Genomic DNA, 17,957 nt, shown 5'->3' on the forward strand with positions numbered 1-17,957 from the left:
CACTGGCACGCAATGGCCGAAGAAGTCTCAGCCAATGTATTCTATTCGGATATCAATTGAACAACGGTGTGGCTCCACGTGACACCTTTGCAACCACTCTTCCTTTGTATAGGCCAGTACTATTGGAGGATATATGTCAAAGAGAGAACCGGATATACAAAAATTGGAGGTTTTTAGTACATCAAAGTGGAAAAGATTATTGAATGAAGCAGGCAAAAAGGTGGAAGTTGAGTCAATTATCCCAAAACGGTAAGGTCTTGCGACTGGACCAAATGTCGTGATTTCAATGGCGGTGATGTATGGCAAATGCACAGAAGTGTGGCGGTGCACGGGGAACAACAACACCGTCAACAGCCTATTACCTACCTTTTCTTTCGTGGAATGGATATCTGCCACAACACTCCTGCCTGCGGTTGGTCAACATGTTGAAAATCTTCTTTAATTCTCTGATCCATCATTCCTCTCTATTTTTACCTCCAAACCCTACATGCATCCTAACAAATGCATGGTTTATACGAGAAATAACTGACCTGGGCTCCCAAAGTAAACGAGCTATTAGCGCGTCATTCTTGCTTGGAGACATGGTTCGAAAAACATCAGCGAGTTGTGTGGTACAGGGTACAAAGAAAATTAATGGTCAAGGAAGTTGGAAAGGTGGCATACTGGCCCTATATGTGAGATAACGGAGTCCCTTTGAAACCGGGCACGGTTGCGATCAGTGGGAAGCTGCAGATTAACCCCCAACGACATGGAATCGATCCGTCAATGTGGTCCACAGAATTCGACTAAGAATGAGTCTGATTCGAGCCCCTGATCATCATTGTGCAGCACTGATCGGGTTACGCTGCATATTGCGGGTTGCCTGTACTCCGTACGACCTATTGAATGGTCTTTTTATCGGTAACACGAGTGATCTTGCTGGAGTCATATTGCACAGCCTTTCTCCTTGACTCCGATTTGGTGCTCTATATAAAACTCATCATGCGTCACTCCGGGACAGCCTAGAATTGTAGACCTGCGTATGGTGCTGAGCGTATGGTATGGTATCTCCTTTGCGGATGTGGCGGCACTGCACCAGCCACAGTGGCGGTGATGGCCTTGACCAATCACACCAACCAGCATCACCGCCATTCCTTTGAACATGTGCCTTCCATGTCATGGGGTTTTCCTCTTCCCCTGACTAGACTCGTTTCTATTCAAGCAGAATGAATTGGATGTCCTGGATTCTTTCCGAAGGAGAAATAGGGTGCGTCATCGCCGAGAAAACACTCGGATGCCGGACTATTTGCCTCATTATCAGGTACAGACAACGAAAATATTGTATTCCCCCTCCTTCTACCCAACGGATCTTCAATGAGGCGATTGGCACCCCACAAAAACACCAATAGGGCTGTCAAGGTGTGCGGTGACAGCAAACACTTACCCCACCGATTGGTCGCGGCATAGTCTATACGAACAGCCATTCACGGCTCTATTTCCCAAAGCATTTTTCACCAAAATCGGCTGCCTTGCTACTGAGCGTCATCGACACCCAACCGTAAACGCTTTTGGCGGTGTTTAATCCTGTTCGTTGCTTCGTGCCCATTTTAGGCGCTTGAGTCGCTGGATCTCATCCTTTTTCAACCCACCCAGCCCCCTCATTTTCCCCCTCTGCAATTTTTTTCCCCTTCCAATTATATGACTTGTCAGAGGACCTCCTTCGTGGCCTTTTTCTCCGATGCAAAGCAGTTTCGTGTCGTGTGGTCGTTTGACTTTCCAACATACTCGATAACCCTCCGGAAATCGCCGTCTGATTGTATATATCCCTGACCACAGCTGGGCGGAAATTGTTTCCATCAGGCACCAGCTTTTCGTGCATACAAATTCGCCATCGCATCATTTATTATATGGGCTCGTTCAGCCCTGCTACTTTTCGTTTATTTCCTTCTCGGGCCTAGAACGATAACTTTCTTTCACAAAGTTTAGGAGATCGGGTTGATTCTCCACCCAGTGGGCTTAGTTTCGATATTTATATACTCGATTACCTTACACCGCTCGTCTCGGGGCTGTTCGCTTATCACTTTATAAGCGAATGCTTATCGGCACCCTTTTGGACTTTAATGTACGATTGACTAGGAAGTCGGTCGTGACCTCGGCATTGATCATCATTCCAAGAACTAAGCAGTGCTGTACTGCTAATCAATTATAATGGCCCCCTTCGGCGAAACCGTTGCCGTGATTGATAAATCCGGCAAGGTAGTGAGTACGGTAGGTGTCATGCCCCCCGCAGTTCACGCAACATTTGCTAACAGCTTTGTCTGGCAGAGTAAACAACTGTTTGGTGTTTTCAGCCATGCCAGGGATGCATATAGCTCCCGCAAGGCCCAGTTCCAATCCGAGCGGAATGCTATCATCGCCGAAAGAGAAGCTCTCAAGGCATTACAGAATTATACGATTGACGATGCGCCCTCCGTCGCCTCTTCGCGGAGAAGTCGTTCGCGACATCACTCAGGCCGCAGTCACCATGCCCGGCACTACTACGATGACAACTATGAATATGAGCAGGACCGCGGTTCCGTTGCGTCACGCCCGGACTCTTACTATGACCGTCCGCAGGACATGGTCCGTCGACACACCCATCATGATATCGCCATACGGGGGCCCGGTGCTCGGCCGACAACCAGTCGCTCAAAGTCTGATGCGCACATCGATATGGACCTGGCGTACGGTGACTACAATCCTCGCGCGTTGGCCAAGGCTCCGCCACAACAAAACCAGCTACAGAAGATCGAGGACCCGGAACTGAGTGGTCTAGTAAACCGCGCACAGTGGCTTATGGAGGAAGCCAACTGTGTGCACCACAGTGCCACAGCCACGATTGCTCATCTTCAAAAGAATCCCGATGCCATGGCCGCAGTTGCGCTCACCCTGGCTGAGATCAGTAACATTGCCTCGAAGATGGCCCCGGCCGCACTATCAACACTGAAATCGGCTTCCCCTGCCGTTTTCGCACTGCTTGCCAGCCCTCAGTTTCTCATCGCCGCCGGTGTTGGTCTCACTGCGACGATTGTCATGTTTGGCGGTTACAAAATCATCAAGCAGATGTCCGGTAACGGTAACGAAGTCAGTCGAGGACCAGACCGCGGCCCCGGGCCTAGACCGGGTGAACCCGTCGGTATGGATGACATGGTAGAGATCAACACCGAATGTCTCAGCGGTGTTGAGATGTGGCGACGAGGTGTTGCTGATGCAGCTGATGGAAGCATCGGCACCTCTGTTGATGGTGAATTCATTACCCCCACTGCTGCGATGATGTCCGGCATCGATGTGACCACTGCACGCATGATGCGGGATCCTCGTTTCAAGTTCGATGACGAGGAATCGCGGGCATCATCTCACCGGTCTCATCGTTCACGCCCCCCAAGATCTCGCGCACCTACCCGCGTGAACGAACGGCCAGAGTCATACGTGGCTTCCAAGGCACCGACTAAGTCCTTTTTCGGTATTTCATCGAAAGCGCCATCTAAGGCGCCGTCGAGAGCCCCAAGCAAGGCTCCATCGAAGGCACCCTCCCGGGCTCCTTCTAGGGCTCCTTCCAGGGCTCCATCGAAGGCAGATTCCCACCATTCACATCACTCAGACCGGGACGCACAACCCAAAGAGAAGAAGAAGCGATCCAGCAGATTGCGACTTATGTTTACAGCTTGATCTTGAAATCTCCCATTCTTCATCTCTCAACGACAGCATATGGCCGCTATTGTATACGCTACTGTACATATTTTTTGATGCCCCTATCACACGTCACTAGCAATGACCAGCGCATGACCGACGGATACCAGTACGAAGTTGCTTCAGGATCGATCTTTTCTTTCTTATCATTTATTCTCTATTTCCCCTAGCTCTCTTATCCCGGACCAATTCCGGAGCTACTTGTTATCTAGTGATTGCATAATACGGCGTTGGAATGCTAACTATTCTATAAGTTCACATATACTCTAGATCGGAGGGTTATTTGTTTATCTTCGATAGATTCTCCTCCATTTAGACATACACAGATTTCATGTCAATACATCACCAAAAGTGTTTTGAGATAGTTCAAATAAAGGATGCAAAATGGGTATATCTCATTACTTCGTACATCACTATTCAACACAAGACAACGAAACATAAACCAGGCACAAAGATCAGGTAAAACTATCATCCGCCCAATCCCTATACAAGTAACCAAACAGAACAAACAAAATAAATCCCCACACCATCCATAAACTAAAACAACCACCCCTCCACAGTATATATCTATAAAACCCCATATCGATGTACATCGACCTCCCTTCAATCCCTTCCTAGTTTCCTTACATACCATAAATCAATTTTTAACCACACAAGTGGACACCATGATCCCACAACGCCCCCTCCCATCAAAAGATGCCCTCAAACAATTCTACCTGCGTAAAACCCTCGCTGAAATCCCCAAGCCCGCCGCCGTCCTTGACCTAGCCATCATCAAACGCCACTGCAACTCAATGCTCCAGACAATCCAAACCCTAGGTGTAGGCTTTCGTGCCCATGTCAAAAGTCATAAAGTAAGTTCTATAATCATAGTCCGAACTCCCCGTAACCAGTCCATCCTCTACCACCCTCGAAAAAAAAAAAAAAAAAAAAAAAAAAAAAAAAAAAAAAAAAAAAAAAAAAAAAAAAAAAAAAAAAAAAAAAAAAAAAAAGGCCACCGTAGAAACCCCGGACCAACGAATGATAATGATAACAAAAACAAGACAACCGAACTGTCCCGTCTCCAAGTCGGGACCTCATCACCCGAAATCAACTTCGTGGCCTCCACACCCCTGGAAATCGAGAATCTGGTTCCCTTGTTGAAAGAGTTCCAGTCCCAAGGCCACAGGGTGAACGTCCTGTATGGGATCCCCCTCGTCCCATCCCAGGTTTCCCGGCTGGCCCTTGCAGCGGCAGAACTTGGGCCGGACAGCGTCTCGGTGATGATTGATCACCCCGACCAAATCAGGTTTCTGGACACCTTTGCCCGGATTGCGGGGTTCGCGGCGGGTGTGTTTCTTAAGATTGATTGTGGGTACCATCGGGCTGGGTTGCCGCCGAGGGCGATGGACAAGGGGGGTTTATTGTCGAAACTGGGGGAGATGGAGAAGACGGGAGTGGGGAGATTAGTCGGGATTTACTCGCATAGTAGTTTGAGTTATGGGGGACGGAGTAGGGGGGATGCGCTCGGGCATTTGAGGGGGGAGGTTGAGGCTTGTTTGCTTGCGTTGGATTCCTATGCGGGGGTCTTGCCCGTGGATAGGGAGTTGGTTGTTAGTGTTGGTGCGACACCGCAGGTTGTTGCTGCGGAGTCTGTGGCCGAGGGGGATGATGCTGAGTTTGAGAAGCTGAGGAAGTTTCTGAAGGAGCCGGATACAGGGGCGTTTAAGGGACGGGTCAGAGTTGAGTTGCATGCAGGCAATTACCCGTTGCTGGATATGCAGCAGATGAGTACGAATGCGGGGGGTGTGCGGGAAAAGTTCTTTGATGAGGTGGGTGTTTGTGTGGTGGCCGAGACTTGCAGTGTGTATAATGATGGGGAGCGTGAGTATCCAGAGGCGTTGGTTGCCGTGGGCACTTTGGGGATGGGGCGGGAGCCTTGTCCGAATTATAAAGGATGGGGTGTTGTTGGACCTTGGGGCTTGCCAGCCACCCAGCAGGGGGATCGTTTGTTCATTGATCGGATCAGTCAGGAGCACAGTATTCTGAGGTGGGAGTCGGAGGATGTTGTAAAGAAGATCCCCCTGAGTGTTGGCCAGACTGTCAAGATTTATCCCAACCATGCGTGCATAACGGGTGCGATGTACGGGTGGTACTTGGTGGTTGACTCGAGTAGTGACCCTGATTCCACAAAGATAGTTGATGTCTGGGTTAGGTGGCTGGGATGGTAATGTATCGTTATACTGTTAAGGACATTAGGACTTCTCCAAGAAGGCAGTTAGACTCAATCTTCCTCTGAGGCCAGAACCACACCGAAGCTGTTTACCGGACTAGTATATACCGGTATACCTGTCCCATAGAGAGCCGGAAAGCGCACAAAGTTGATGATAATGTCACAGCAAGCTCTCAACCACGCCATACTCGTTAGCAGGAGAAACTCACGAGAGCCTAGCTTTTTCCAACAGGTAGAACAATCGTCTCCACCCACCATGGACTCTCATCTAAAGACGGCATGCATGACACAAACAATCAAGGCCCCGCACACATCCCAGACGACTACGTGGGAAATCCACATTCTCTCACAATCGAATACCACGCTCCTTGTGAGGAACGAAAGAAAGAGGAAGGGAAGGGGGGTTTATACTCCGGCGGCCCTCGTTTGCAGCCTGAGCGCCTCACGCTAATTCACTTTCAGGGAACCCGTACTGAGAGCGTGTTTGGTCATATGAGATCACTGCTCAATATATTAAGGTATGCTGTATCTCACACATGTAAAATCAATGGGTGAGGGTTGTCCACGTAATCCTATAAAACCGGATGACATTTCAACATGCCCTCCCATCGTCGTTATTGCTTACTTCCAGAGGATTTTGTAAGCTTTTCAGATGAAGAGGAGCTTTACAAGGAATTATATGGTGATTCCGAAAAGTCACGTACAATAACGTGCCTTCACTACTCGTTATAGTTATTTGAGCTGTTAACGTACTGAACAGACGAACAATGACCCTTGGATTGATGCGGGATCGATGGATACGGAGCGCTGAGCTTCCTGCTGCCCATTAATTCTAGATTCCATATGACAGATCATGGTTTCTCTGCTATATACAAGGACGACAGCACAGGCTTCATAAGACTCGCGTAAGCTGTAGATAATGGTTGATTCAGGTCATCAACAATGGATTACCCCCTCATGTCATGTTCTTGGATTCTTCTTTTAACAACCCACTGCTGGATAGAAGGCCACAATCAATTACTCAGACTCTGGTCTCATCGATGGGGTTTCCTTATCTCGCTCGATTTGGGACAACTGGTCCCAGGCGAATTCGTGACTCATTTGATATCGAAGATAAGATCCCTGTACACAACCTTAATTGACCGTAGTAAGACGCATGTGCTCACTAAATGACGACATACTGCAGTGCCTAAGCCTCCACCACCACGAACCCAGGAAACAAGACATCCTCAACCGATAATCCAAGGGTACTAAGAAATCCCACACTCACGCGATAACCGCCCACCAAAACCGGGAAACCGGTCAAACAATACCCCTCCATGCTGACAGCAAGGATACCTTGCCGTAATTGTATATTCATAGCATTATAAAGACCTTGCTGCTTATAAGATGCACAGTGGCGTTTCTTCGCATTGAACACGAGCAATAGTTGTCAATACATCTACTGATGATTAATAGATCCCTGTCACACTTTTCCGTTTAGATGGTAAACATCGATACTACTCATTCCAGTCACATCAATCGCCTAATACAGGTTCAGTATGTGAGAATCATTTCAATGAACCTTCGTAGCGTTGCCATTGAGTCGAGAATTTCTTTGGAGCTAAAATGACAATATTACAGCCATTGTCGCAGCAACAAACGGTTCTAATGCTGTAGGTCGCAGAACGGGGATCCTCGATTAATAGTCATGAATGGCATCATTGGCTGTTATGCAGGCAAGAACGAGAATGCAAGGTCCCATGATTAACGGTATGACGAACAGGTGCTCTTTCGAACCGTGTAACAAGGGCCTAGAGTGCTGTTGGCTGGGTGGTGGTCAGACAAGGAGGCAGCATGAAGGTACTAATTAATACTACCTTCCCAGAAGGGCAGCAGCCAGAGAAGCCCGGGCCGATGGTGCATAATTCATGGAATCGAGGCCGTATTGATGTGGAGACTGTACGGCGGAAGGGGATTGATTCGAGGGTTCAGGATCTGCAGTGAGCCAACCACAGCAATCTTCAGCAGATCAGCAAAACCCCCATTGGTTGGCATTTGAGGAGCTTTCTCAACTCCTTGCATATTGTGCCCTTACTCCATTATCATGACAGGACTATGAAAACAACACTGCTGCATTGTAAGCTGAAGGCGTTCATAATAAATCCAGGTTTAACTGAAGGAAAACCAAAAACGGAAAAGAAATGATAAAGCGACTCGAATGACGGGAAATGAATCAAACAATCCATTTCAAATAACTAAAAGCAGTGGGCGGGTTCGGCCGACAAATCTCCTGCAAGGCATTGTACTCACTGACCTGGAAATATAACAAAAGTGACTCGCAAAAATTGTGGGTATACAGCGATATCGGCAATGTGCTCTCCAGATTTTTGCCGGAGATGCGATTGTGCTAAACACCGGATTTTGACGTCTGCGTCAACAGTGCAGCGATGTGGGTCGGAGACAGACTGATTTTGGGGTTAGAGACAACGTCCTCTTGCGCATGCCCTGGGGTAGTAGACGAACCCTCGGCAGATGGACGGTCGCTGGAAAGCCGGTACAGTAGAAGCGTTGGTGAGGGAAGTTCTTCCCCGTCGCCGCCGCTGACTCGTTTTCCACCCGCCTTTACCGAGCGGCGCCACCCACCGGCTCATACTATTTTTTTTTTCCCTCTTGTTCCCTCTGTCCTACAGTCCGGACTATAGCGTTCTGATTTAGAATTGGCGTCTATATGTCGACCGGCTACCCTTCGTTGTAAAAGGAAACAAGGATTTTTAGGAAGGCGGGAGGTGGCGCCTTCGCCCTGCATTGCTGGCACGAGGCAGGGATGGCAATACGTACTGTACATTGAAACCCCTGGGAGGGTATCAATGGCTTGCAGCCGCTTTCTTTCGGTGCTCCCCATAGTGGAGATAGTTCTAGTTTTAGTAGCCTCCTGTTAGTTCCGGTAGAACAGATCGGGGTGTCCGTGGGACTAAATAATATCTTTGTCCCCATCATCCATCATTCTTATTTAGTCCATTGTCCATAATCCATCGTCCATAGTCGATGTTGGTCAAGTCGGAGTGGCAAATCCATAGTGTGACCTGTATCTTCACGCAACATTAAACCGGCTTTCTCTGAGTAGGTCATTCGTCAAGAGCCTGGCATCTCTCCCCACTCCCCAGAGTTGATCCTTTAGATTTGGTGACTTGGCGTTCCACGGGCTTCTTGTCATCATGGTAATACAGGCGAAGACACCCCTTGAGGTGATTATTGTTGGGTAGGTTGAGAATCTGACATCCATTGTGTGGGCCACTCGAAATGATCATGCTAATCTTCATATAGGGCAGGTATGCTTCCGCTTTCTCTGGGTATGGGAAGAAGGTTTGGACACTAACGGGTATAGGAATTGGTGGCATGGCAGCAGCCTTGACTTTGGGGTCAAAAGGACACCATGTCACAATTTTGGAATCCGCTCCAAAGGTACGCAGCCAAGGGTGCCTCTGTTGTCAGAACATCTGCTAATCAGACCCATGCATAGCTCCTGGAGGTCGGTGCCGGTATTCAAGTTTCCCCGAATATGTTGCGGATTTTTGACCGTGAGCTTTTCCCGTTACTCTCGAATTGAAGATGTTGCTGATCCAAAACAAGGCTGGGGCGTATCCCCTTTGATTCACTCAAAAGACGTTGCCCTGGAGCATATCCATGTCCGCCGGTGGCAAGACGGTAGTCTTTTAGGCACAATGCCTGTAAACAAAACATACGGCCAACAGGTAGTTATTCATCGTGCAGATCTCCACAACGCCTTGATTGAGCAAGCGCTGGCGCTGCCAAATGTGGAACTTCGAGTAAATTCGACCGTCACCGATGTTCAATTTGGCCCGGCATCTGTGACGTTAGCTGATGACACTGTTGTCCGAGGGGATGTTGTGATAGCGGCCGACGGCATCAAATCCACCATCCGTGGTCATCTACTTGGCGAAGACTCGCCCTCAAAGGCCATTCCAACAGGCGATGCAGCCTATCGCATCATGTTGCCACGGAGCACGATGGAAAAGGATCCCGAACTAAAAGAGCTATTGGACGAGCCACAAGCAACTCGTTGGATCGGTCCTGATCGTCACATCATTGCCTATCCCGTCCGCAAACACGAGCTCTTCAACGTGGTACTGCTTCATCCGGATGGACATGGCGTGGAGGAATCGTGGACTACCAAAGGATCGAAGCAGGAGATGGTTGACAACTATCGCGGCTGGGATCGAAGGGTGCAAAAGCTCATTAAATTGGTTGCGGAAGATGAGGTTCTTGAGTGGAAGCTCTGTCTGCATTCTCCCTTGAAGACTTGGATTAAAGATAGTGTGGCGTTAATCGGTGACGCTTGTCATCCTATGCTGTCAGTCCCCCTTTGCCTTCTTTACGAGAGATCTACGAAATTAACGTCTCATTCAGGCCATACGTCGCTCAAGGTGCCGCGCAGGCTGTCGAAGACGCTGCCGCCCTAGGTGTTCTCCTATCAACAATTTCATCCAAGCATGAAATCCCCGTAGCCCTACGGGCGTACGAAAAGTCCCGGAAGCAACGCGCGGAGACAGTTCAGCAGTCCGGTTCGGCAAACCGTATCACGCTGCATCTTCCTGACGGTCCTGAACAGCAGGCTCGAGACGAGCAGTTCCGTCGATCGATGACCGGCGGGTCTAATCCCGATCGATGGGCAGATCGTGAGACGCAGACTTTCTTATGGGGATGGGATGCCGAGAAAGCGGCCCTGGAGGCCTGGAATGGTAAGATTCCCAAAGTAGTCCACTTCGATCTCTTCCTGTGTCATTGACAAAACTAAGTTATATCTTCTGCAGAAATACGCGATGAGAATGTGCTTGAACCGCGTCATCACCTGTAGTGGGGTTCTTTCAACGTAGTGGTCGGATAGTTTGGCGCACGTGCGCCGTACAACATCATATTCTAAGTGAACAAGAGTCTACTTCCGCATGTATCAAGCGATTCGTTTCATGTTTGTACAGCGCTCGTCTCATGTATATACCGAGATTTCTCTTGCTGTTCCTACTTTGGGGACCGGATCTATGTAAATATGGTCGGGATTTGGTTGAGTTTACGGTTATAGATCAAAATCATTCAGTGCTATCAACGAGACACACAACATTTGGACGAGAGCTGACGTAGTTATACCCAGATTAATGGCTCGAGTTTGTGCTTCGTGCCCTATTCATGATATATCTTTTCTTTGGTCATATATTTATGTATAAATCTCACGAACCATATACTGTCTAACTCTAGATCTTTGCCTGTCTCTTCCTCAGGAATGGTCCAGCGCCGCGGCGAGAGAACCCCCATCGAATCTGGTTAGCCATTGAGATCTCCACATTCAGATCATCAGCCCAAGCCCAAACTAACCCCGGATTCTTTTGGAAACCACGTCCGACCATGACAAAATCCAGACCCTCCTTCTCCAACAAGGAGTTGGCCAGCTGGGCCGAGTCAATCATGCCCACTGCCCCTACCTTCAACTTATCCCCAACCGCCCGTTTGACGGCAATGGCGAAAGGAGCTTGGAAGCCTGGTTTCGCATGAATATGTTGCGCCTGATGGGTGCCACCGCTGCTGATGTCAATCAAGTCAATGTAACCGCTCTCGGCGAGCACTTGGGCAAACTTGGCGGTGTCCTCTACTTTCCAGCTGGGCTCTGACGGCCTCGACTCTTCTAACCAGTCGGTTGCGGATACGCGCAGAAACACAGGCTTATCCTCGGGAACCGCCTCTCTGGTCAGCTTAGCAATTTCCATACTGAGGCGAATGCGATTTTCAAAACTTCCACCATACTCATCCGTTCTCTTGTTCACGGCAGGGGAAAGGAATGACATGAGTAGATACCCATGGGCGTTATGGATTTCGACAAAGTCCGCGCCCGCCTTGACAGCTCGTTTAACTGCGCTCACCCATGCGACCTTCAAGTCTTCGATATCCTGCTTTGTCATCTCCTTGGGCGTGGGGTTCCGATCATTGAAAGGAGCATCAGTAGGGCCTTTAACATGATCTGGCCAGCCGCCTACTTTTTTGGAGGCAGTGTCATTCATGGATAGCCATGGGGCAACTGTGCTTGCCTTGCGGCCGGCGTGGGCGATTTGGACCCCGATCAGCTGGTTTTGGCTGTGAACGAACTCAATGATGCGACTCAAAGGTTCGATCTGCGAATCTTTCCATAAACCCAGATCCTCGGGGGTGATGCGACCTTCGGGTTCAACCGCAGTTGCCTCAACCATGAGAAACCCGGGTCCACGCTGGGCAATTCCCCCGAGATGGGCCATATGCCAGTCTGTCATATGGCCATCGTCACCGGAGTACTGACACAACGGCGAAAGCTTTACATTTCAAATCTTGTCAGCATTATTGTTTGGCAACTGGGGGATGATGGTGCTCTACTCCGATGCGATTATGAAAGGTCAGACCCCGCACAGAGAGGGATTGGAACAGCTTCGGAGGGGCCGTCCCATCTGACTGCGGGTCGGCTGCTGTTCCCGCGGGAGGTTCTTGGGCGGGTGTGAAGTAGGATATGCTGGGCGCAGCTTTGTTTACAATATCCGGAAGTTCTCGTGAGGTCATGATATTCGACTCAATGAAGAAAGGTTTGATGGATGAGGGTACCGTTGCGATCGAGAATGGAGAAGTAGTCGAGATGGCATCTCGACTCTACCTTCGAGTTAATAAAAGTCTAATTGGGTCTCTGCATTAATAATGCATCCAGAGGAGTTGCGATGGAATGATGATGTCACCTGACACAATCGACCGATTCTGATCCCCTGCGTATAATGATTATATCATCATCTTCACCTCGGCATGCAGTGAAAAAGGTCCGACCATATTCCAAATCACGAAATAAACCGCTAATATATGAAACGACAATTGCTGGTGAAGATCGACGGCTCGTACTATCTCCAAGACACCATAACCGATATCGCGAGTCTTAGCGATGGTCTCTGCATTGAACATAGACATGCCCCGTGATTCAGTTATTTAGGCGGAAACGTGGTGGTTTGGAAGAAGCCCGCTCCTGTTGGTACTAGCGACACGCATAGCTGCATAGTGGTTCGCTCGTAGTATCATTTGCCCAGGTGGTACTTGACGACTGATCACCGCGCTTTAATCGTGATGGAACGTGTGTTCGCGCGCTGAGAGGGGTGCTTCCATTAGGTGTCGCAGATCAAGGGGAGATCCAGCTAACCCATAACTTATAAGACATTCAAGACTCAATGTAAAGGCGATATGGTTTCTGAAAATGGCATCTCTTGCTACCGTCCGGGGCTTAGTGCGACATGATCTGTACAATAGAAAGACCCGGAATGGTCATTGGACGTTTAACCTATTGTTCAATGCTTGGCGGATTGCGTACACTTGGGGACATCCGAGGCTCATGTTGAACAATGAGAATGGAAAGAGATGGGGAAATAAAAATACATAACGGAAAAGGGGAAAGTAAATTTAGGTAATACTATCTCTTCTGTATGTATTCCAAATCACTCCGTTATTAATATAGGAAGCTGTTCACGCGAAAGCTGAGACTGTATGCAAGTGACCTCAGGCAGAACTGAAAAGCCTAAAGCTGAGAGCTCCATTCATTCGGCAATGCTTCCAATTTGGAGCCCGCTGCTCATGTATGACTCGAAGACAGCTGCTCCGTAGTCGCCTTCAAAGTTGACGAAATCAACATGAGTGTCAAAGGGAAAGCTATTGGATCTTAGTGAAACTCGAGATCCCGCAGAATCCGTTCATTCGGCACTATTTCGGATTCTTTAAGAATCTCATACCCGCGACCGGCCATGTGCAGCAGCAGTGAAACCTCGCGAGCATTGAGGCCCGTTCTATAGAATGGGTATCTTGAACTAAATTTGAGGCTTGCCGCGTTTTTTTTTTTTCGATGCCTTTTCCATGGAGGTGGACCCGACGAAGAAAGATCTTATTGGCCTACCGAGCACTTAGAGAAAGAAGATCCCTTCCTGAGGAACCAATGGCGGTATTTGCTTTAAGATTTAGTTTTCCAGTCCCATCCAGCAGGCCACAACCAGCGGAAAGGTCATGTCGATAATCATAAAACATCTCGGGAGGGTGGCCTCAGATTGAGTTGAGTTTTTTTTTGAAGGAGCCGCAATGGGTCTTGTTCTGAAATTGCCAAATTGTTCCCCAAAACTAAAGGAGGTTAAAAAAGATCCGCAACACATCGCGTCGCTTTGAACCCGATTGATTTAGTTCGGCACCACGGTGGAGACAGACCAGGTTGGCTTTTCATTGTCGTGTACTCTGCACCTAGGTAACTTCCAGCCGCACTGACCAGTGGCCGGGCTGCAGATCGTCTGTCAGCAACAAAGACATCGTGAATATCGATTTCAATGGGTGACTGAATCCTCTCCTTAACGGCTGTAACCCATTGTTCCATCCCGAACTATTTAAAGCCCCATGAAGTCGCCTCGTGACCTCTCTCTACGACAATCTAAATCTCTCTTTGATCTGATTTGGGCTCTCGAGTGACCGCAGCCTCTGCTCACAATGATGGGACTTACCTGGGCGACGGTCTATATCGCAATCGCCGGGTATGCAATCGCCAAATCGACCTTCGGCAATTTCATCATTCTATCAATCCTAGTCTCTCTACTCAAAGTTTTCTATAATTGGGTGCTGTACCCAGACTTCTTCACGCCTATCAAGAAAATTCCATCGCCTGCCGTAAGTCTGCTATTCGATCACCGACGCCGGTGGCTGTGAGATTTCTAATGAACAGTGCCGCAGGGTCGATCATGGCTCACGGGCAACTCCGACACAGTTTTTTTGGAGGCGCCTTATGAGCATATGCATAGATGGCTGGAAAATGTGCCAAATGACGGGTTGATCCGCTACTACGTCTCCATTAACCTAGAGCGCATCTTACCAGTGGGCCCGCGAGCTTTGAAAGAGATTCTGGTCACCAAGTCGTACGACTTCCCGAAACCTGAATTCATCAGAGCAAGTCTCAAACGTTTAGCTGGGGAGCATGGCTTACTACTTGTGGAAGGGGACGATCATAAGGTCCGGGCACAGACCACCACTTACTATCTCTCCTGCTGTGGCTAACTTGCAATAGAAATCAAAAAAGAACCTTCTTCCAGCATTCGCTTATCGCCATGTTAAAGAGATGTATCCAATTTTCTGGTCAAAGAGTATCGAAATGGTCAGGGTAATGGACGAAGACCTGCGGAAAAAGGCTGACCCAACGGATAATGTCCTCCGGATGGGAGCATACGCCAGTAGGACGGCGCTCGATATAGTTGGCGTTGCTGGAATGGATCATGACTTTCAATCTCTTCGTGACCCTAACAACAAACTCGTGAGGACGTATCAAAACCTTATGAGTGAACCGCCATTGTACATGAAGATTATTTTCCTCCTGGCGCTACTTCTGGGCGACCCTGCCTTCGTCCATGACCTGCCACTCGAGAGGAACAGGAGTATTGAGCGAAGTTCTGAAACCATCCGAGATGTAGCACGGCAGATGATCCGGCAGAAGAGAGCAAAATGGGAAAGCAGATCCTCCACCTCAGAGGATATTGATATTGTCTCGGTTGCCCTGCGGAGCGGGAAATTCACCGAGGAGGAACTGGTAGACCAAATGATGACCTTCTTAGGAGCCGGACATGAAACCACGTCAACTGCCTTACAGTGGTGTGTGTACGTCTTATGCAAGCACCCCGATATACAGACCCGACTCCGCGAAGAGATTCGTGCAAACCTCCCACCTATCTCGACAGAGAACCCGGAGCAGCCTGCTGCTGCCGATATCGATAATCTTCCGTATCTCAACGCATTCTGTAATGAAGTCCTTCGCTTCCACCCGTCTGTACCTGCTACTATCCGCTGTGCCAGTCGAGACACAACGATCATTGGCGAGCCCATTCCGAAGGGCACCTTGTTTCTGATTGCCCCCGAAATCATCAATAAGAGCAAAGAGCTTTGGGGCCCCGACGCCGACAAGTTCGACCCAGAACGCTGGCTAGGCCCTGGCCGGGCTAACAATGGTGGTGCCGACAGCAATTTTGCCAACCTTACGTTCCTACACGGACCACGGAGTTGCATTGGCCAGGGATTCGCCAAAGCAGAGCTGGCCTGCATGGTAGCGGTCGTTGTGGGCAAGTACCAAATGGAGCTGAAGAATCCCAATGCTCCACTCGAAGTACGACAACAAGCGACAGTTTGCCCTAAGGACGGGGTGCTTGCTAAATTTACCACTATAGAGGGGTGGTGAAGAAACGATCGGTTGAATTCATGTTTTGTACATTTCATTAATGTCGATCTACTTCCTACTTGGATATCTACGAATCAGCGATCTAGCCGTGGCAACTGAGCTGGCTATGACAGTGGATAGTGTTCGTTGGGTGGTTCCAGCATTTGTTTCTATCATGATATCACTTCCTGTATTTCTCGTCGTTCAATCTGTCTTGAAGTTAACTCTATCGGGCTACGCGGTATCGAACAAGAATAATATAAAATAACACCACATATCCACAACAAAAGTCTGGTCTACGAGTCCTCTCTAATACGGCTCTCTAAAAACCATCACATTCTCCAGATCGTTCCCATCGCCATCCTCTTCCACCCACGCCCTCCACATCCCTCCGCAATTGAAATCAAACACCACCTGCCCCCGTCCCAGCTGCATCCCAGGCACAGGCACTCCCGTATCCTCATCCACTTCCACCTCTGCCTCAATTCCAATAATGCCCCCTTCACCCTCTCTGGTAACTCCCCAGCGCCTTCCAGCCGAACGCTGTAACTCACCACCCGGCCCAGAAACCGCAGCAACAGCATCAGCCAGTGTGGGCGTCCGCTCCGAAAAACGAACCATAGCACAAGCCGTCCTCGCCGCCGCAACCCTCAGAAAGGAGTCCCCATTCCCAGTACCCGAAACAGCTGCAGCCCGTCTCTTGACCCTATTTTCCGGACTAGAACACATTACCATCTTCTCCCCTAGTCTCCTCTCCATAGGGACCTCCATGGGCAAAGACACATAACCCTCTCCTCTGCTATTAAAGAACGATAAACAATCCCCCAACATCCCATCCAAAAGCCCTCCTCGCCCTTCACGCTCCTCACCATCGACTACTGTATTAGACTGAACATCCCAACCCTCCGCCCAAAACCCACCTCCCAAAGTTGGCGTATCCCCAATCCGCCCAGGCCACTTATTCGTCAACCCCCCAGTACTTGTCGCAACAGCCATCCCACCCCACATATCAAGACAAACACACCCGACCGTCCCCTGGCTAAAACTGATCGGCTCAGGCTCCCCGCGGAGACCCCGTAGATGCTCGTCCCACCGTCGTTGTGTCCAGAACCACTCATCATGCATGAACTCCAGTCCCCACTCCCTGGCCTTCTCCTCCACATACGGCGCCACAAGCTGCGAATGCATACTGCCCCCATCCTCACCTCCATATCCGGTCCGTAAAAGTGACTCCTTAGCCGCCAGGATTGGGTGTCGAACATTCCTCAATCCCATGACACCTGCGCCTCTCTTGGTCGACCCTGGGTAATCCGAAGAATCATCGGACACGAGGGATGTCACCATGACAGAGGCTTCCATCTCAATGGTGCCGGCGGAGGTGAAGACGCTTCCGCGGCCGCAGTTAAAGAGCTCATCGTCTTCGAGGAGGGTTACGGCGTGGACTGCGGCGTCGAGGGCTGTGGAGCCGGACTTGAGGAGGGAGTGTGTGGAGCGGAGATAAGTGAGCAGGGAGGTTTGGTATTGAGCGTAGAGGGATGGAGGGAGGGTGGATCTTTTTAGGGCGCCCGCGCCGCCGTGGATTATTAGGGTTGGTTTGAAGAGTGGTTTTCTTTGTTGGGGGTAGGGTTTGGATTTATCCATTGTGTTGATGTTGGTGCGTTGTGTGTGTGATGGAGCACTGTGAGTTGGCTGCGGGGAAGCGGGTTCTTATATGCAGGTTTTGGGCGGCTTGGAGACAGGGTTTGGGGTTAGAGTTTGGTTGGTCCTGTTGGCTTTGAGGGATAGGGATGGATGTTGACTGTACTATCAGATAAT

General features: G+C 49.4%; 7 protein-coding genes across 7 annotated transcripts; 5 read left to right on the plus strand and 2 right to left on the minus strand.

The window, feature by feature from the left end:
* Positions 1-2,007: 2,007 nt before the first annotated feature.
* BDV37DRAFT_80871 (uncharacterized protein) lies at positions 2,008-3,863 on the plus strand. Its single transcript, XM_032091263.1, has 3 exons — positions 2,008-2,101; positions 2,155-2,247; positions 2,305-3,863. The coding sequence occupies exons 2-3, from the start codon at positions 2,188-2,190 to the stop codon at positions 3,685-3,687; spliced, it is 1,443 nt and encodes a 480-aa protein (XP_031946986.1). The 5' UTR covers positions 2,008-2,101; positions 2,155-2,187; the 3' UTR covers positions 3,688-3,863.
* Positions 3,864-4,239: 376 nt separating this feature from the next.
* BDV37DRAFT_81074 (putative serine dehydratase domain-containing protein) lies at positions 4,240-6,291 on the plus strand. The gene is made up of 2 exons (XM_032091267.1): positions 4,240-4,562; positions 4,752-6,291. The coding sequence occupies exons 1-2, from the start codon at positions 4,374-4,376 to the stop codon at positions 5,916-5,918; spliced, it is 1,356 nt and encodes a 451-aa protein (XP_031946987.1). The 5' UTR covers positions 4,240-4,373; the 3' UTR covers positions 5,919-6,291.
* Positions 6,292-6,682: 391 nt separating this feature from the next.
* On the plus strand, positions 6,683-7,800 carry BDV37DRAFT_236532 (uncharacterized protein). Its single transcript, XM_032080618.1, has 2 exons — positions 6,683-7,721; positions 7,780-7,800. The coding sequence occupies exon 1, from the start codon at positions 6,863-6,865 to the stop codon at positions 7,091-7,093; it is 231 nt and encodes a 76-aa protein (XP_031946988.1). The 5' UTR covers positions 6,683-6,862; the 3' UTR covers positions 7,094-7,721; positions 7,780-7,800.
* A 1,208-nt stretch (positions 7,801-9,008) lies between these two features.
* Positions 9,009-10,974, plus strand: BDV37DRAFT_81097 (putative salicylate hydroxylase). The gene is made up of 7 exons (XM_032091268.1): positions 9,009-9,161; positions 9,227-9,231; positions 9,288-9,364; positions 9,423-9,480; positions 9,533-10,274; positions 10,331-10,662; positions 10,735-10,974. Exons 1-7 carry the CDS (start codon positions 9,118-9,120, stop codon positions 10,776-10,778), a joined length of 1,302 nt encoding a protein of 433 aa, XP_031946989.1. The 5' UTR covers positions 9,009-9,117; the 3' UTR covers positions 10,779-10,974.
* A 91-nt stretch (positions 10,975-11,065) lies between these two features.
* BDV37DRAFT_236559 (NADH:flavin oxidoreductase/NADH oxidase) lies at positions 11,066-12,580 on the minus strand. Its single transcript, XM_032080619.1, has 2 exons — positions 12,317-12,580; positions 11,066-12,255 (listed from the first exon to the last, which is right to left on the minus strand). The coding sequence occupies exons 1-2, from the start codon at positions 12,494-12,496 to the stop codon at positions 11,170-11,172; spliced, it is 1,266 nt and encodes a 421-aa protein (XP_031946990.1). The 5' UTR covers positions 12,497-12,580; the 3' UTR covers positions 11,066-11,169.
* Positions 12,581-14,308: 1,728 nt separating this feature from the next.
* BDV37DRAFT_81154 (cytochrome P450) lies at positions 14,309-16,307 on the plus strand. The gene is made up of 3 exons (XM_032091269.1): positions 14,309-14,611; positions 14,675-14,950; positions 15,006-16,307. The coding sequence occupies exons 1-3, from the start codon at positions 14,435-14,437 to the stop codon at positions 16,161-16,163; spliced, it is 1,611 nt and encodes a 536-aa protein (XP_031946991.1). The 5' UTR covers positions 14,309-14,434; the 3' UTR covers positions 16,164-16,307.
* A 144-nt stretch (positions 16,308-16,451) lies between these two features.
* On the minus strand, positions 16,452-17,783 carry BDV37DRAFT_278011 (isoaspartyl peptidase/L-asparaginase; the record flags this gene model as incomplete). Its single annotated transcript, XM_032085927.1, has 1 exon — positions 16,452-17,783. One exon carries the CDS (start codon positions 17,781-17,783, stop codon positions 16,452-16,454), a length of 1,332 nt encoding a protein of 443 aa, XP_031946992.1.
* Between the last annotated feature and the right edge of the window lie 174 nt (positions 17,784-17,957).

Source organism: Aspergillus pseudonomiae, assembly GCF_009193645.1.
Source record: "Aspergillus pseudonomiae strain CBS 119388 unplaced genomic scaffold BDV37scaffold_2, whole genome shotgun sequence".
In the NCBI taxonomy this organism is placed as follows: domain Eukaryota; kingdom Fungi; phylum Ascomycota; class Eurotiomycetes; order Eurotiales; family Aspergillaceae; genus Aspergillus; species Aspergillus pseudonomiae.

Excerpts from the sequence above, each read along its gene's own strand:
- BDV37DRAFT_80871 (XM_032091263.1), top strand. The coding sequence starts at position 2,188 with ATGGCCCCCTTCGGCGAAACCGTTGCCGTGATTGATAAATCCGGCAAG. Across the intron at positions 2,248-2,304 it reads CCGGCAAGGTAGTGAGTACG|AGTAAACAACTGTTTGGTGT; the intron begins GTAGGTGTCATG and ends TTTGTCTGGCAG.
- BDV37DRAFT_81074 (XM_032091267.1), top strand. The coding sequence starts at position 4,374 with ATGATCCCACAACGCCCCCTCCCATCAAAAGATGCCCTCAAACAATTC. Across the intron at positions 4,563-4,751 it reads CCCATGTCAAAAGTCATAAA|ACAACCGAACTGTCCCGTCT; the intron begins GTAAGTTCTATA and ends AACAAAAACAAG.
- BDV37DRAFT_236532 (XM_032080618.1), top strand. The coding sequence starts at position 6,863 with ATGGATTACCCCCTCATGTCATGTTCTTGGATTCTTCTTTTAACAACC.
- BDV37DRAFT_81097 (XM_032091268.1), top strand. The coding sequence starts at position 9,118 with ATGGTAATACAGGCGAAGACACCCCTTGAGGTGATTATTGTTGG. Across the intron at positions 9,365-9,422 it reads TTTTGGAATCCGCTCCAAAG|CTCCTGGAGGTCGGTGCCGG; the intron begins GTACGCAGCCAA and ends ACCCATGCATAG. Across the intron at positions 9,481-9,532 it reads TATGTTGCGGATTTTTGACC|GCTGGGGCGTATCCCCTTTG; the intron begins GTGAGCTTTTCC and ends ATCCAAAACAAG.
- BDV37DRAFT_236559 (XM_032080619.1), bottom strand. The coding sequence starts at position 12,496 with ATGACCTCACGAGAACTTCCGGATATTGTAAACAAAGCTGCGCCCAGC. Across the intron at positions 12,256-12,316 it reads CCTTTCATAATCGCATCGGA|CTTTCGCCGTTGTGTCAGTA; the intron begins GTAGAGCACCAT and ends TGAAATGTAAAG.
- BDV37DRAFT_81154 (XM_032091269.1), top strand. The coding sequence starts at position 14,435 with ATGATGGGACTTACCTGGGCGACGGTCTATATCGCAATCGCCGGGTAT. Across the intron at positions 14,612-14,674 it reads AGAAAATTCCATCGCCTGCC|GGTCGATCATGGCTCACGGG; the intron begins GTAAGTCTGCTA and ends ACAGTGCCGCAG. Across the intron at positions 14,951-15,005 it reads TGGAAGGGGACGATCATAAG|AAATCAAAAAAGAACCTTCT; the intron begins GTCCGGGCACAG and ends AACTTGCAATAG.